This window comes from Esox lucius, chromosome 8, assembly GCF_011004845.1.
Source record: "Esox lucius isolate fEsoLuc1 chromosome 8, fEsoLuc1.pri, whole genome shotgun sequence".
In the NCBI taxonomy this organism is placed as follows: Eukaryota; Metazoa; Chordata; class Actinopteri; order Esociformes; family Esocidae; genus Esox; species Esox lucius.
The window spans coordinates 34370211-34384476 of NC_047576.1; the positions used below are offsets into that span (position 1 = coordinate 34370211).

Below are 14266 nucleotides of genomic sequence, written 5' to 3' on the forward strand. Positions count from 1 at the left end.
TGGATGAAACCTTTTTATTTCAAAGTGGCCTCAGAGAGTCCATCGGTCTAAAACACTGCTCCAGATGTATTAGATGTAAACATTTGTGATGATGTAACAAAAAATAAAATGTTATCAGCGATTGTATCATCTCTAACCAATCAAAGTATCAATGCATTTTAGACTTCTCCCAATCTAGGACCAATCAAATGTTTCAGTCCCAGACTACTCTTGCAGAGAGGAAACTTATGTCTGTGGGAGTAGCGTTTTGGGATCATGTTTCATATAGCAGTCAGTTTTCTGTCATTAAATGCTTAGGCCTTAATGTGAACCATACTGAATTGTTTTGCAGGTATGAACCTTACGCATCGATCCATCAGATCTGTGTGTCATTTCATTAACATCAACTGCCTTAGAAACTTTTCCTCCTCAAAGGTGAGTTTACTTCAGAAATCTTTGATGTTGTTATTGCCTAATTATATCTTTTGTTGGAGCTATTTGTTTTCTTACTTGTTTTCTTTTCAAAGTTGATATTCCAACTATTAATAGTCAGGTAGACTCAGTGAACAAGTATTATATACAAACCCTGTTTCCAAAAAAGTTGGGATGCTGTGTAAAATGCTAATAAAAACTGAATGCAATGATGCACAAATCATTTATCCCTGTATTTAATTGAAAATAGTACAAAGATAACATAGGGAATGTTGAAACTGAGAAAGGTTATTGTTTTTGGAAAAATACATGTCCATTTGAATTTGACAGCAACATGTTCGGGACAGGAGCAATTCGGGACAAGGGCATGTTTACCACTGTGTCGCATCACCTCTTTTTTTATCAACACTCTGTTAGCGTTTGGGAACCGAGGAGACCAATTAATGTAGTTTTGAAAGTGTAATGTTGTGTAATGTTGTACGATTGCAGCTGCTCAACAGTTCGGGGTCTCCTTATGATTTCATAATGCACCAAATGTTTTTTAATGGGTGACACCTCTGGACTACAGGCAGGTAAGTTTAGCACCCGGACTCTTACTACAGAGCCATGCAGTTGTGATACGTGTATAATGTGGTTTGGCATTGTCCTGCTGAAATAAGCCATGCCTTCAATTAAAAATGTGTCGTCTGGATGGCAGCATACGTATGTTGCTCCAAAACCTGTATACACCAATCAGCCATAACATTATCACCACTGACAGGTGAAGTGAATAAGACTGATTATCTTGTTATCATGGCACCTGTCAGTGGGTGGAATATATTAAGCAGCAAGTGAACATTCTGTCCTCAAATTTGATGTGTTAGAAGCTGAAAAAATGGGGAAGCGTAAAAGATGTGAGCATATTTGACAAGGGCCAAATTGTGATGGCTAGACAACTGGGTCACATCATCTCCAAAACTGCAGCCCTTGTGGAGTGTTCCCGGTCTGCAGTGGTCAGTACCTATCAAAAGTGGTCCAAGGAAGGAAAAGCAGTGAACCGGCGACAGGGTCATGGGTGGCCCAGGCTTATTGATGCATGTGGGGAGTGAAGGCTGGCCTGTGTGGTCTGATCCAACAGACAAGCTACTGTAGCTCAAACTGTTGAAAAAGTTAATGCTGGTACTGATAGAAAGGTGTCAGAACACACAGTGCTGTGGTTGGGGCTGCATCGCAGTTTGTTCAGGTTGGGGTACATGGGCACCAGTCAGGGCCCAAGCTGACCCCTGTCCACTGCCAAAAGCGCCTACAATGGACATATGAATATGTTTTCTATTACATCACATGGATTGCTGGCTACGTGTGTGCCGCTTATCTGGAGAACACATGACACCAGGATGCACTATGGGAAGAAGGTATGTTACTTTGACATGTACCACCTACCTGAGCATTGTTGCAGACCATGTGCATCCTTTCATGGCAACGGTATTCCCTGATGGCATTGCCCTCTTTCAGCAGGATAATGCACCCTGCCACAAAGGAAAAATGGTTCAGGAATGGTTTGAGGAACACAACAATATATTCAAGGTGTTGACTTGGCCGCCAAATTCCCCAGATCTCAATCCAATCGAGCATCTGTAAGATGTGCTGGACAAACAGGCCCGATCCATGGAGGCCCCACCTTGCAGCTTACAGGACTTAAAGGATCTGCTGTTAGTCTTGGTACCATAGCACACCTTCAGAGGTCTAGTGGAGTCCATGCCTCAACGGGTCAGGGCTGTTTTGGTGGCAAAAGGGGGACCCACACAATATTAGGTAGGTGGTCATAATGTTATGGCTGATCAGTGTATATTGTTCAGCATTTATTCTGCCTTCTCAGAAGTGCAAGTCACCCATGCCATATTCACAAATGCACTCCCATACCATCACTGATTCTGGCTTTTGCACTGTGCAATGATCACCGGATGGTCCCTGTCCTCTTTAGCCGGGGGGACACAGTGTCCATGATTCCCGAAAATAATCACACATTTTGAATCGTCAGACCACAGGACACTTTTCCACTTTGCCTCAGACCATCTAAAATGAGTATCTGACCAGAGAAGGCACTGGCGTTTCTGGATGTTATTCATCTATGGTTTCTTTTTTGCACGGTAGAGTTTTAACTTGCATTTTTGGATACTGTGATGTACTGTGTTCACAGACAATGGTTTTCAGAAGTGTTCCTGAGCAAATGCAGTGATGTCCATTACAGAATTGTGTCTGTTTTAAATGCATTGCCACCTGAGGGCCTGAAGATCACGGCCATCTAATATTGGGTTTCTCCCTTTTCCCTTGTTTACAGATATTACTCCAGATTCTCAGATTGTTTTGATGTTTTTGTGTGTCATAGATGATGAGATCCTCAAACTCTTTGCAATTTTTCCTTGTGATACATTATTGATGAATTGTAGCATTATTTGCCAGCACAGTCTTTCACAGAGTGGTGAACCCCTCCCTATCCTCACTTCTGACAAGCCAATCCTCTCTGGAAAGATCTTTTAATACCCAATCATGTTACTGACCTGTTGCCAATTAACCTTATTAGTTGTGTGATATTCCACCAGGTTTAGTTTTTTTAGCATTACACAACGTTTCCAGTATTTTGGTGCTTTTTTTTTCTTGTGTTGCTTGCATCAAATTCAAAGTGAGCATGAATTTTCCTAGAAACAATACAATTTCTCAGTTTCTACGTTTGATATGTTGTCTTGGTACTATTTTCTATTGAATATAGGGTTTAAATAATTTGCACATCACTGCATTCTGTTTTTCTTTACATTTTACACAGCGTGGGTTGTATATATAATAAGTGGCAGTCAAAAGTTTGGACGCACCTACTCATGCGATGGCATTTCTTTATTTTTACTATTTACAAGACATCAAAACTATATTGTTATACATGGAATCATGTAGCAACTTAAAAATTGTTGAATCAAAATACATTTATTTTTTTGATGTTTCAAAGTAGCCATACTTTGCCTTGATTACAGCTTTGTAATCAAATCTTTAAAACAGCTTCATGAAGTAGTCACCTGGATTGATTTTCCAACAGTCTTGTTGGAGTTCCCACGTATGCAAAGCACTTGTTAGCAGTGTTTCCCTCACTCTGTGGGCCAACTCATCCAAAACCTTTTCAGTTGGGTTGAGGTTGGGAAATGATCACCAGCAAAGCACCATGCACATGTGGTGATAATCCATTCAGCCATAATATGGACTGATACAGTACAGACAATGGTGTTCTGTATACCCACTCAGTACACCAGTTTTTTAAAAACACAACTGTGGATGCATTTTAAACAAATGTATAAATGGCAATTGGCTAATAGCCATCAAGCTGTGTCAACCATGAACTAAAAGAACAGTTATCATGTCAATGGGTTGGGGGCAACCGGGCATAAAACCAGAAACATGCGGGACAGGTGGAAATGCAGTTATGCTCAAAAGTTTTCACACACTTTGAGAATTGGTAATATATGTACCATTTTTAAAGAAAACATGAGTGAGCAGGCAAAACACGTCTTTTATTTCTTATGGGATTCACATTCAACTGTAGGTCATAACATAATGGCACAATCATAAAAGAAAACATGGCTACAAAGAAAGAAATCTACTGACCCCTGTTCAAAAGTCTGCATACCCTTATTTCTTAAAGTATTGCCCCCTTTAGCAATAATGACAGCATACAGTCTTGTCTAATAGTTGTCTATGAGGCCCCGAAGTCTTGCAGGTGTTACAGCTGCCCATTCGGCTTGGCAAAATGCCTCTAGGTCATGCATAGTCTTTGGTCGTCTAGCATGAACCACAAGTTTGAGATCTCCCCAGAGTGGCTCGATGAGTGGCTCACAGGAGACTGTGAGGGCCACTCCAGAACCTTCAGCATTTTCTGCTGTAACCCCTGGAGGGTCAACTTGGCCTTGTGGTCATTGTCGTGCTGGAAAGTCCAAGAGCATCCCATGCGCAGCTTTTGTGCAGAATAATTGTAAAAAGGGCTTTATAAATAAATCTGATTGAAGAATGCATATTGTCTGCCAGTATTTTCTGATAATAGCTGCATTCATCTTGCAATCAATTTTCCCAAGTTTCCAGTGCCCTTAGAACTCACCCCCCCCCCCCCCAAAAAAAAAAAACATCAGTGAGCCACCACCATGCTAGTATTCTGTTAACTATAGACCTTGTTGACCCCTCTCCTAAAATAGCGCTTATGGTTGTGACCATAGAGCTCTCTTTTGGTCTTGTCACTCTTAATTACAGTGTGCCAGAGGCTGTGAGGCATATCAAGGTGTTGTCGGTTATATTGTAACCAGGCTTTTTTGGGGCTTTGGCGCAGTAGAGGCTTCTTTTTGGCAACTCGACCACACAGCTAATTTTTGTTCAAGTATCATCGTATTGTGTTCCTTGAAACAACCACAAAGTTTTTTTCCAGAGTAGCCTTTATTTCTCCTGAGGTTACCTGTGGGTTTTTCTTTGTATCCTGAAAAAAAATTCTGGCAGTTTTGCCTGAAATCTTTCTTCGTTTACCTGACCTTGGCTTGGTTTCAAGAGATCCCTGAATGTTCCACTTCTTAGTAAGTGATTGAACAGTACTGATTGGCATTTGCAAGGCTTTGGATATCTTTTTATATCCTTTTTCATATTTTTAAGTTCCATTGCCTTGTTACTCAGGTCTTTTGACAGTTCTTTTCCGCTCCCCATGGCTCAGTATCTAGCCTGCTCAGTGCATCCACGTGAGAGCTAACAAACTAATTGACTCTTTATACACAGACACTAACTGCATTTTTAAAAAGCCACAGGTGTGGGAAATTCAGCTTTAAATACCATTTTCACCTGTGTGTGTCAGCTTGGGTGTCTGTAACAAGGCCAAACATTCAAGGGTATGTAAACTTATGATCAAGGCCATTTGGGTGATTTCTGTTATCATTATGATTTAAAAAGGAGCCAAACAACTATATGATAACAAGAAACCAGGCAAGCCTAGTTCAGCTGGCCTGCAATAGAAAGTGTTGCCATCTTGAGATTCGAACCTGTGTCGCCCATGTGAAAGGCTGTGTCATTAACCATTACAAATGGAGCTGTACATTTTCCGGGGTGTCAGTATAACCTCTTGTCTCTATCCTGAACAAATCCTCTTTTGCCACTGGCCATTTTTAATAGTTAATTGGCCATTCATGAATGACATTGATACAGTTAAACTGACAAACTTTTCTTACTAAGTTTACCTCCACAACAAGTAGCGTCTATGTATGGTGTTTGTCACTGGCCGTTTTAATAGTTTATTAGCCAGTAATAGGCTTACCAGTATCTACTAACTACCTAGGAATAACCATAAAAATTTAGCAATTGCTAGCGAGACTGAAGATTAACTTTTCCATGCCAGAAACAGTCGCAATATAACCGTATACAGTTCAGTGAAGGCTAACTATAACGTAACTACTGTATGTTGTAACCAGCAAATGTGTTTGTTTATCCTGACCTAAAATGCATGCACGGATGCGTACTTCAAAAATCCACCAGAAACAGTTGCTATATAACCGTAAACTGTTTTATTTCAGGCTTAATATACGTACATACCAACGGTTTTAGCCATCTAAGTTTTCATCTAAGAATGTTGTAACATTAAAACAGTGACATTTTCACTAGAGAGTTACTATACTTCTATCTTTTCAATTTATTTTGTGTCAGGGAATTATGACATCATCAAGGCATACAAATTCCAAAAGGATTGAAGGACTGGACAAAAATGTATGGTAGGTAGACCGGTATAGTAGACTGGTATAGTAACCTAGTTGTATAGAAACATTGATTCATGTCATGAATAAGGCAGAACTAAAGTGTCTGTCTTGTTGTTTTGATGTTAGGGTGGCCTTCACCTCGGTGGCAGCTGACCCCACCATAGTGAACCTGGGCCAGGGATTTCCTGACATACCACCTCCAGCCTATGTTAAGGAGGGCCTAGCGAATGCTGCCGCAGTGGACAAGCTCAACCAGTACACAAGAGGCTTTGTAGGACGATTTCCCCAACATCTTGCATTGAGTTACATTTTAAGCAGTCAGTGTTATAATAGAAAAAATTACATATTTACAGTCTAGTATTTTAAATGTCAGGTGTTTAATTATAAAAGTCTGTAAGTATTGGGAAGTTTTAGATTGAACAAAGCTATAATGTGTTAAACTTTCATGTAATCTATACAATGAGCCAGGTCGCTGCTGTCGTTTCGCAATACAATACTAGCTAGTGTTTTTATGCATTTATTGTTACATTTTGTGGAACAAATAATGCATTTCTTCTGCCTTTATTATGTTGTCACGTAACTGTCCCTGATTAATTTAGATATGGCTCTGAATGTTATCAGATCTTCAACCAAAACCTAATATTAGGTAAAAGGGAATCTGAGTGAACAAACAACACAATGTTGACAGTTATTTAATTTATTTATTAAAGAGACAACTAATCATCCCCTTATATTCATACTAAGTGATTACGCCATCTTTAGCAGCAATGTCTGCATCCATAGGCTTCTCTCAAATTGCTGTGGAGGAATTTTGGCCTAGTCCTCTATGTAAAACAGCTCTGACAGTGAAACTGCACATTTTAAACATAAACTGCTTGGAACTGCTAATTTCTTTGTTCCCAAGTTTTTACGCACAGCAGATGAGCTGGAAGTTTTAATGCATGCTGTCCCAAAGCAATGTTACAATGTAGGGTAATGTGTTTTGTGAGATGATTGGTTTGTTATACTCAGCTGATTAAATCAGTGATTATTTCCCCGGGAAATGTTTCACTGTTTTGTTTTTTATTGGCTAATGTTCGTGTTTCACCAGACCTCCAAATTTGGGCGGAAATGTGCTGCCACAATATTTCATCAAAAATCTCACCTGAAGATTGCTAATGCCCTTTCCATTCCAACTTAGTCTGATAGGGTTTCTCACTGCCCAAATTCTTGACAAAGTGCTATAAACAAAAACCTTGTGGGCAGATCTTTCACGAATGTCAGTTAATGTGAAGAAGTTTTAAAACCTCAATTTGTGGACTTTCTCCAACATCTCAGAGATATGCTCTCACTTCAATGCTGTTTTATGTCTGTCCTCTGCGACACATTATGCTACTTAGGTAGTACTTAGCATGACTCCTTGTAGCTAGCAGGCAATTAGATTTTATGTCAATGATTGCCCTACTAATCCCATAATGCATAGATAATTCAACCCACAATACACAGCATTTTTGGATCACTTCCTATATGTGGGTGGAATTGAAGTGTGCCTAGATTAATCGGAAAGTGGCCCGAGACCTTGTTCAAGTTGACCATGGTTGCAGGGTTCGATTAAACCGACTAAACAAGCTAGGTTTTTGAAAGCAACTTCAGACTCCCTACATATATCACTACAACCCACAAAGAGATCTGACTGAATTCAAATTGAAAAATGTGCAACAATGCACATAAATCAAATGGGGGCAAAATATTTGTTCATAGCAGTGTACATTTCATGTCTTTATCCAACAGGGGCACCCGGCTCTGGTTAAGGCTCTATCTCAGGTGTATGGGAAAGTGTATGGACAGCAGATCGATCCTTTCAAGGAGATCCTAGTCACAGTGGGGGGCTACGGGTCCTTGTTTAGCGCCATGCAGGGTCTGGTGGAGGTGGGAGATGAGGTGAGTGGTTAATCTTTATTCTGGCCTATTCATGTTAAGCCTGGTCCCAGATCTGTCTCTGTGGTCATACCAATGTCTGTTTATCTATACATCGATTTATCTACAAGATTTGGGAATGGTCTTTGGAATGGTATGTAATGGTCTTTGGGGTACCTTTCATAATATTTCCTTTTATTTAGATTTTTAGTTACATCGCATTAATTTTTAAGCACATCATTATGACAATCTCTTTCCTCAGGTGATAATAATTGAACCATTCTTCGACTGCTATGTACCCATGGTTCGAATGGCAGGGGCCAAGCCAATCTTGATACCATTGCGTGTCGTAAGTCTATAAGGGTTGAGAGGCCAATTTTGTGGTTGGGAAGTAGTGACTATGTTCTTGGATTTATTTATTACTTGTGTTTTTCATGGACATTTCAGAAGTGTAATAAGAAGACAAATATTGTATCCAGTGCTGACTGGGTTCTGGACCCAGCAGAGCTTGCCAGTAAATTCACCTCTAAGACTAAGGCCATCATTATCAACACTCCCAACAATCCTATAGGGAAGGTAGGTCCTCTTCAGGCGGTTCTTATTAAGATTAGATTAAACTTTGTCATTGAATAACAATACACATGTACACGTACACATGTACAGTACAACAAAATTAAGTTAGCATCTAACCTGAAGTGTAAATAAAAGTATTTACAAGTATTACAGTGAGAACAGGGAGAACAAGTATTTGATACACTGCTGATTTTGCAGGTTTTCCCACTTACAAAGCATGTAGAAGTCTGTAATTTCTATCATAGGTGCACTTTAAACAAAAATCCAGAAAATCACATTGTATGATTTTTAAGTAATTTGCATTTTATTGCATGACATAAGTATTTGATACATCAGAAAAGCAGAACTTAATATTTGGTACAGTAACCTTTGTTTGCAATTACAGGGATCATACGTTTCCTGTAGTTCTTGACCAGGTTTGCGCACACTACAGCAGGGATTTTGGGGCTGTCACTGGGCAATATGGACTTTCAGCTCCCTCTAAAGATTTTCTATTGGGTTCAGGTCTGGAGACTGGCTAGGCCACTCCAGGACCTTGAGATGCTTCTTACGGAGCCACTCCTTAGTTGCCCTGGCTGTGTGTTTCGGGTCGTTGTCATGCTAGACCCAGCCACGACCAATCTTCAATGCTCTTACTGAGGGAAGGAGGTTGTTCGATCAAGATCTCGTGATACATGGCCCCATCCATCCTCCCCTCAATACGGTGCAGTCGTCCTGTCCCCTTTGCAGAAAAGCATCCCCAAAGAATGATATTTCCACCTCCATGCTTCACGGTTGGGATGGTGTTCTTGGGGTTGTACTCATCCTTCTTCTTCCTCAAACATGACAAGTGGAGTTTAGACCAAAAAGCTCTATTATGGTCTCATCAGACCACATGACCTTCTCCCATTCCGCCTCTGGATCATCCAGATGGTCATTGGCAAACTTCAGACGGGCCTGGACATGCGCTGACTTGAGCAGGGGGACCTTGTGTGCGCCGCAGGATTTTAATCCATGACGGTGTAGTGTGTTACTAATGGTTTTCCTTGACACTGTGGTCCCAGCTCTCTTCAGGTCATTGACCAGGTCCTGCCGTGTAGTTCTGGGCTGATCCCTCACCTTCCTCATGATCATTGATGCCCCACGAGGTGAGATCTTGCATGGAGCCCCAGACTGAGGGGGATTGACCATCATCTTGAACTTCTTCCATTTTCTAATAATTGCACCAACTGTTGTTGCCTTCTCACCAAGCTTGCCCATTGTGGAGAGGTTGGAGTCTGTTTGATTGAGTGTGTGGACAGGTGTCTTTTATACAGGTAACAAGTTCAAACAGGTTTAGTTAATACAGGTAATGAGTGGAGAACAGGAGGGCTTCTTAAAGAAAAACTAACAGGTCTTTCAGAGCCGAAATTCTTACTGGTTGGTAGGTGATCAAATACTTATGTCATGCAATAAAATGCAAATTCATTATTTAAAAATCATACAATGTGATTTTTCTGGATTCTTGTTTTAGATTCAGTCTCTCACAGTTGAAGTGTACCTATAAAAAAAAAAAAAAAACTACATGCTTTGTAAGTAGGAAAACCTGCAAAATCGGTAGTGTATCAAAGACTTGTTCTCCCCACTGTAAGTACAATGTGTTACAAGTGGGATGTATAGATGTGCAGTGAAGGCGAATGCAAGTGCAAATGGCAATTCTAAATGTGCATTGAAGGCAAATTGAAGGTAGCATGTGCAACTGAAATACAGGGATTGCAGCATTGAGGTCCCAAGTCCTAGTACAAGTTAGTGGTCACTTTCTAGTGGAGGTGGACTGACAGTGTACTTAAAAATCTGTACTTAGAACTATTTTTACCATAAGATGGCAGCATTGCATTGGGCATACCGTATGTCAGTTCCCCCAGAATTTTGTTTATCAATTTCTGCGTTATTTATACTTTATTGGTTCAGGATGGTATTGCAACCCTTTTTTTTTATCCCAGAATGCCAAGCCTGGCCTGGTTTTCTGGTAACAATAACAGGTGTAGGCAATTTGCCTTTGCCCTTACCAGCTAGGCTGGGGTTACCCGAGGGGTCCTAAAGTAAACAGGCAACCTGGACGTTCACACAAGACAATTTTGCCTTTTTTTTGTAATGACTGAACTGGCAAAGTAGGATTGAAACCACATAATCTGTCATTGTAGTAGTTATGCCAGTTGAGAAGCATTATTAACTACATGAATTTTGATAGATTTGATAAACAAAAAAATTACAGTTCAGTCAGTAGACTTTTGTTTTGTTTTTCAAATGTAACTCTTTACTTATAGCACGTTACAAGCCACCTCTGGTGTTTAGGTGTTATATCAGAGAAAATATTTTTCAGTGGATTCCACGGTCTGGAATTTCTGAAGCCTGCCCACTTGATCAGACAATACTCTGTAAAATAAGTAATCTTATTTCATCTTACTACTGAGTGATCTATAAATACATGATTATTATGTCACAGTACTTGTAGTTTCTAATTGTAATCCTTTTCTTCTTGCCCATATTCCAGATATTTACCAGAGATGAGCTGCAGATGATTGCTGACCTATGCATCAAACACGACACTCTGTGCATCAGTGATGAGGTGTACGAATGGCTCATTTACAAGGGGCACCAACACATTAAAATAGGTATGTTTGCAGTTTTGAGGTTGAGGGTTTAGCGACACCTGTGTTAAGTACATTTTGGTTAAATTAAGCACAGTTCAGTACAAGACTGTCTAATAATTGCTTAGGTTTATCTGAGTACTCCCGCTTATTTTCTTTGCTAGCCACTCTCCCTGGCATGTGGGACAGAACGATCACAATCAGCAGTGCAGGGAAGACCTTTAGTGTTACTGGATGGAAGGTAAGGGTCATAGGAAACACTTCGAATCCCACCTTTGCTTTTCAAGTTATTGTCTTCATCTGATATTTAGGCTTAAATGTGGTTGGACAACCTTTGCGTCCATGCAAATAGCACACAGGTGGATTCAAACACAGTGTCTCAGGACCAACTGCAGAAGCAGAAAAGAGGGGCGGTACCTCTGTCCTCGTTTGCTGGGTTTTGGATGGACACGAAGATAAAGGGAGAAAGATTCCCAAAGTCCAACTGGGAACATCCTGTGTTCTATCAGATGTGTAGGCAGGGTTTATTGACTAGTAGTGAGTAAACACATTTTAAGTTTCATGTTTATTTGTCAAATGCACCGAATAACACAGCGTCATCCTGCACAATGATATTCTTGTGACATGGCACCTGACATCTACATAGTGAGAATTAAGAAATATTTATAAAGCAAAAATGTTGCAAAAAATAAAGCAGTAATATACACTCACCTAAAGGATTATTAGGAACACCATACTAATACTGTGTTTGACCCCCTTTCGCCTTCAGAACTGCCTTAATTCTACGTGGCATTGATTCAACAAGGTGCTGAAAGCATTCTTAAGAAATGTTGGCCCATATTGATAGGATAGCATCTTGCAGTTGATGGAGATTTGTGGGATGCACATCCAGGGCACGAAGCTCCCGTTCCACCACATCCCAAAGATGCTCTATTGGGTTGAGATCTGGTGACTGTGGGGGCCATTTCAGTACAGTGAACTCATTGTCATGTTCAAGAAACCAATTTGAAATGATTCGAGCTTTGTGACATGGTGCATTATCCTGCTGGAAGTAGCCATCAGAGGATGGGTACATGGTGGTCATAAAGGGATGGACATGGTCAGAAACAATGCTCAGGTAGACCAGGCACTCCTTTAGGTGAGTGTAGATTCATATGAGTGTAATATGCTTATGAATGGTGCATGCAAAGGAATATTCTAATGTACATTGAATGTACAGTACAGGCCAAAAGTTTGGACACACCTTGTCATTCAATGCGTTTCCTTTATTTTCATGACTATTTACATTGTAGATTCTCACTGAAGGCATCAAAACTATGAATGAACACGTGGAATTAAGTACTTAACAAAAAAGTGAAATAACTGAAAACATGTCTTATTTTCTAGTTTCTTCAAAGTAGCCACCCTTTGCTCTGATTACTGCTTTGCACACTCTTGGCATTATCTTGATGAGCTTCAAGAGGTAGTCACCTGAAATGGTATTCCAACAGTCTTGAAGGAGTTCCCAGAGATGCTTAGCACTTGTTTGCCCTTTTGCCTTCACTCTACGGTCCAGCTCACCCCAAACCATCTCAATTGGGTTCAGGTCCGGTGACTGTGGAGACCAGGTCACCTGGCGCAGCACTCCATCACTCTCCTTCTTGGTCAAATAGCCCTTACACAGCCTGGAGGTGTGGGGTCATTGTCCTGTTGAAAAATAAATGATGGTCCAACTAAACGCAAACAGGATGGGATGGCATGTCGCTGCAGGATGCTGTGGTAGCCATGCTGGTTCAGTATGCCTTCAATTTTGAATAAATCCCCAACAGTGTCACCAGCAAAGCACCATCACACCTCCTCCTCCATGCTTCACAGTGGGAATCAGGCATGTAGAATCCATCCATTCACCTTTTCTGCATCGCACAAAGACACAGCGGTTGGAACCAAAGATCTAAAGTTTGGACTCATTAGACCAAAGCAAAGATTTTCACTGGTCTAATGTCCATTCCTTGTGTTTCTTGGCCCAAACAAATCTCTTCTGCTTGTTGCCTCTCCTTAGCAGTGGTTTCCTAGGAGCTACTCGCTGTCTCCTCTTAACAGTTGTTCTAGAGATGTGTCTTCTGCTAGAACTCAGCTGGTCTCTAATCTGAGCTGCTGTTAACCTTCGATTTCTGAGGCTGGTGACTCGGATGAACCTATCCTCAGCAGCAGAGGTGACTCTTGGTCTTCCTTTCCTGGGGCAGTCCTCATGTGAGCCAGTTTCGTTGTAGTGCTTGATGGTTTTTACGACTGCACTTGGGGACATTCAAAGTTCTTGCAATTTTCCGGACTGACTGACCTTAATTTGTTAAAGTAATGATGGCCACTCGTTTCTCTTAACTTAGCTGATTGGTTCTTGCCGTAATAATAATTCTGACAGTCATCCAATAGGGCTGTCGGCTGTGTAACGTCTGCACAACACAACTGATGGTCCCAACCCCATTAATAAGGGAAGAAATTCCACTAATTAACCCTGACAAGGCACACCTGGGGAGTGAAAACCATTTCAGGTGACTACCTCATGAAGCTCATTGAGAGAACACCAAGGGTTTGCAAAAAAGCAAAGGGTGGCTACTTTGAGGAATCTAAAATATAAGACATGTTTTTAGTTATTTCACACTTTTTTGTTAAGTACATAATTCCATATGTGTTCATTCATAGTTTTGATGCCTTCAGTGAGAATCTACAATGTAAATAGTCATGAAAATAAAGAAAACGCATTGAATGAGGTGTGTCCAAACTTTTGGCCTGTACTGTACCTGAAAAGACATTATAGCATCTGGAATGTTCATGTGTGATCAGTATGGTCATAGTTCAGTATTCACTACATAAATGACTATAATCGTTGATGTGTTTAAAAAAACGACCTGTGAAGCAATCTGGTCATATGGCAAAAAAGTTATCTGTATGCTATTCCAAAACATGAAAGTGCCAATACTGTTACCCAGACAGCTTCTGTTCAAGCACTAACGATGGTTCTGAGGCTCAAAATATAAAGATGGGTTGGTGGCGATTAAA

General features: G+C 40.6%; 1 protein-coding gene across 4 annotated transcripts in view; it reads left to right on the forward strand.

The window, feature by feature from the left end:
- Positions 1 to 14266, forward strand: part of LOC105030533 (kynurenine--oxoglutarate transaminase 3) — a 32752-nt gene that overhangs the window by 12172 nt on the left and 6314 nt on the right. For 3 of the 4 annotated variants that reach the window (XR_829602.4, XM_010904435.2, XM_010904434.3), the window contains exons 2-9: positions 332 to 414; positions 6103 to 6167; positions 6279 to 6423; positions 7923 to 8072; positions 8311 to 8397; positions 8496 to 8624; positions 11134 to 11254; positions 11395 to 11471. Coding sequence is in view for 3 of the 4 variants with exons in the window: in XM_010904435.2 (XP_010902737.1) it covers positions 334 to 414; positions 6103 to 6167; positions 6279 to 6423; positions 7923 to 8072; positions 8311 to 8397; positions 8496 to 8624; positions 11134 to 11254; positions 11395 to 11471 (855 nt within the window). In the remaining variant the exon portion in view is untranslated. Of the gene's footprint in view, positions 1 to 331; positions 415 to 6102; positions 6168 to 6278; positions 6470 to 7922; positions 8073 to 8310; positions 8398 to 8495; positions 8625 to 11133; positions 11255 to 11394; positions 11472 to 14266 lie in introns of those variants that run through there. The other variant, XM_029121735.2, reaches the window with a different exon arrangement.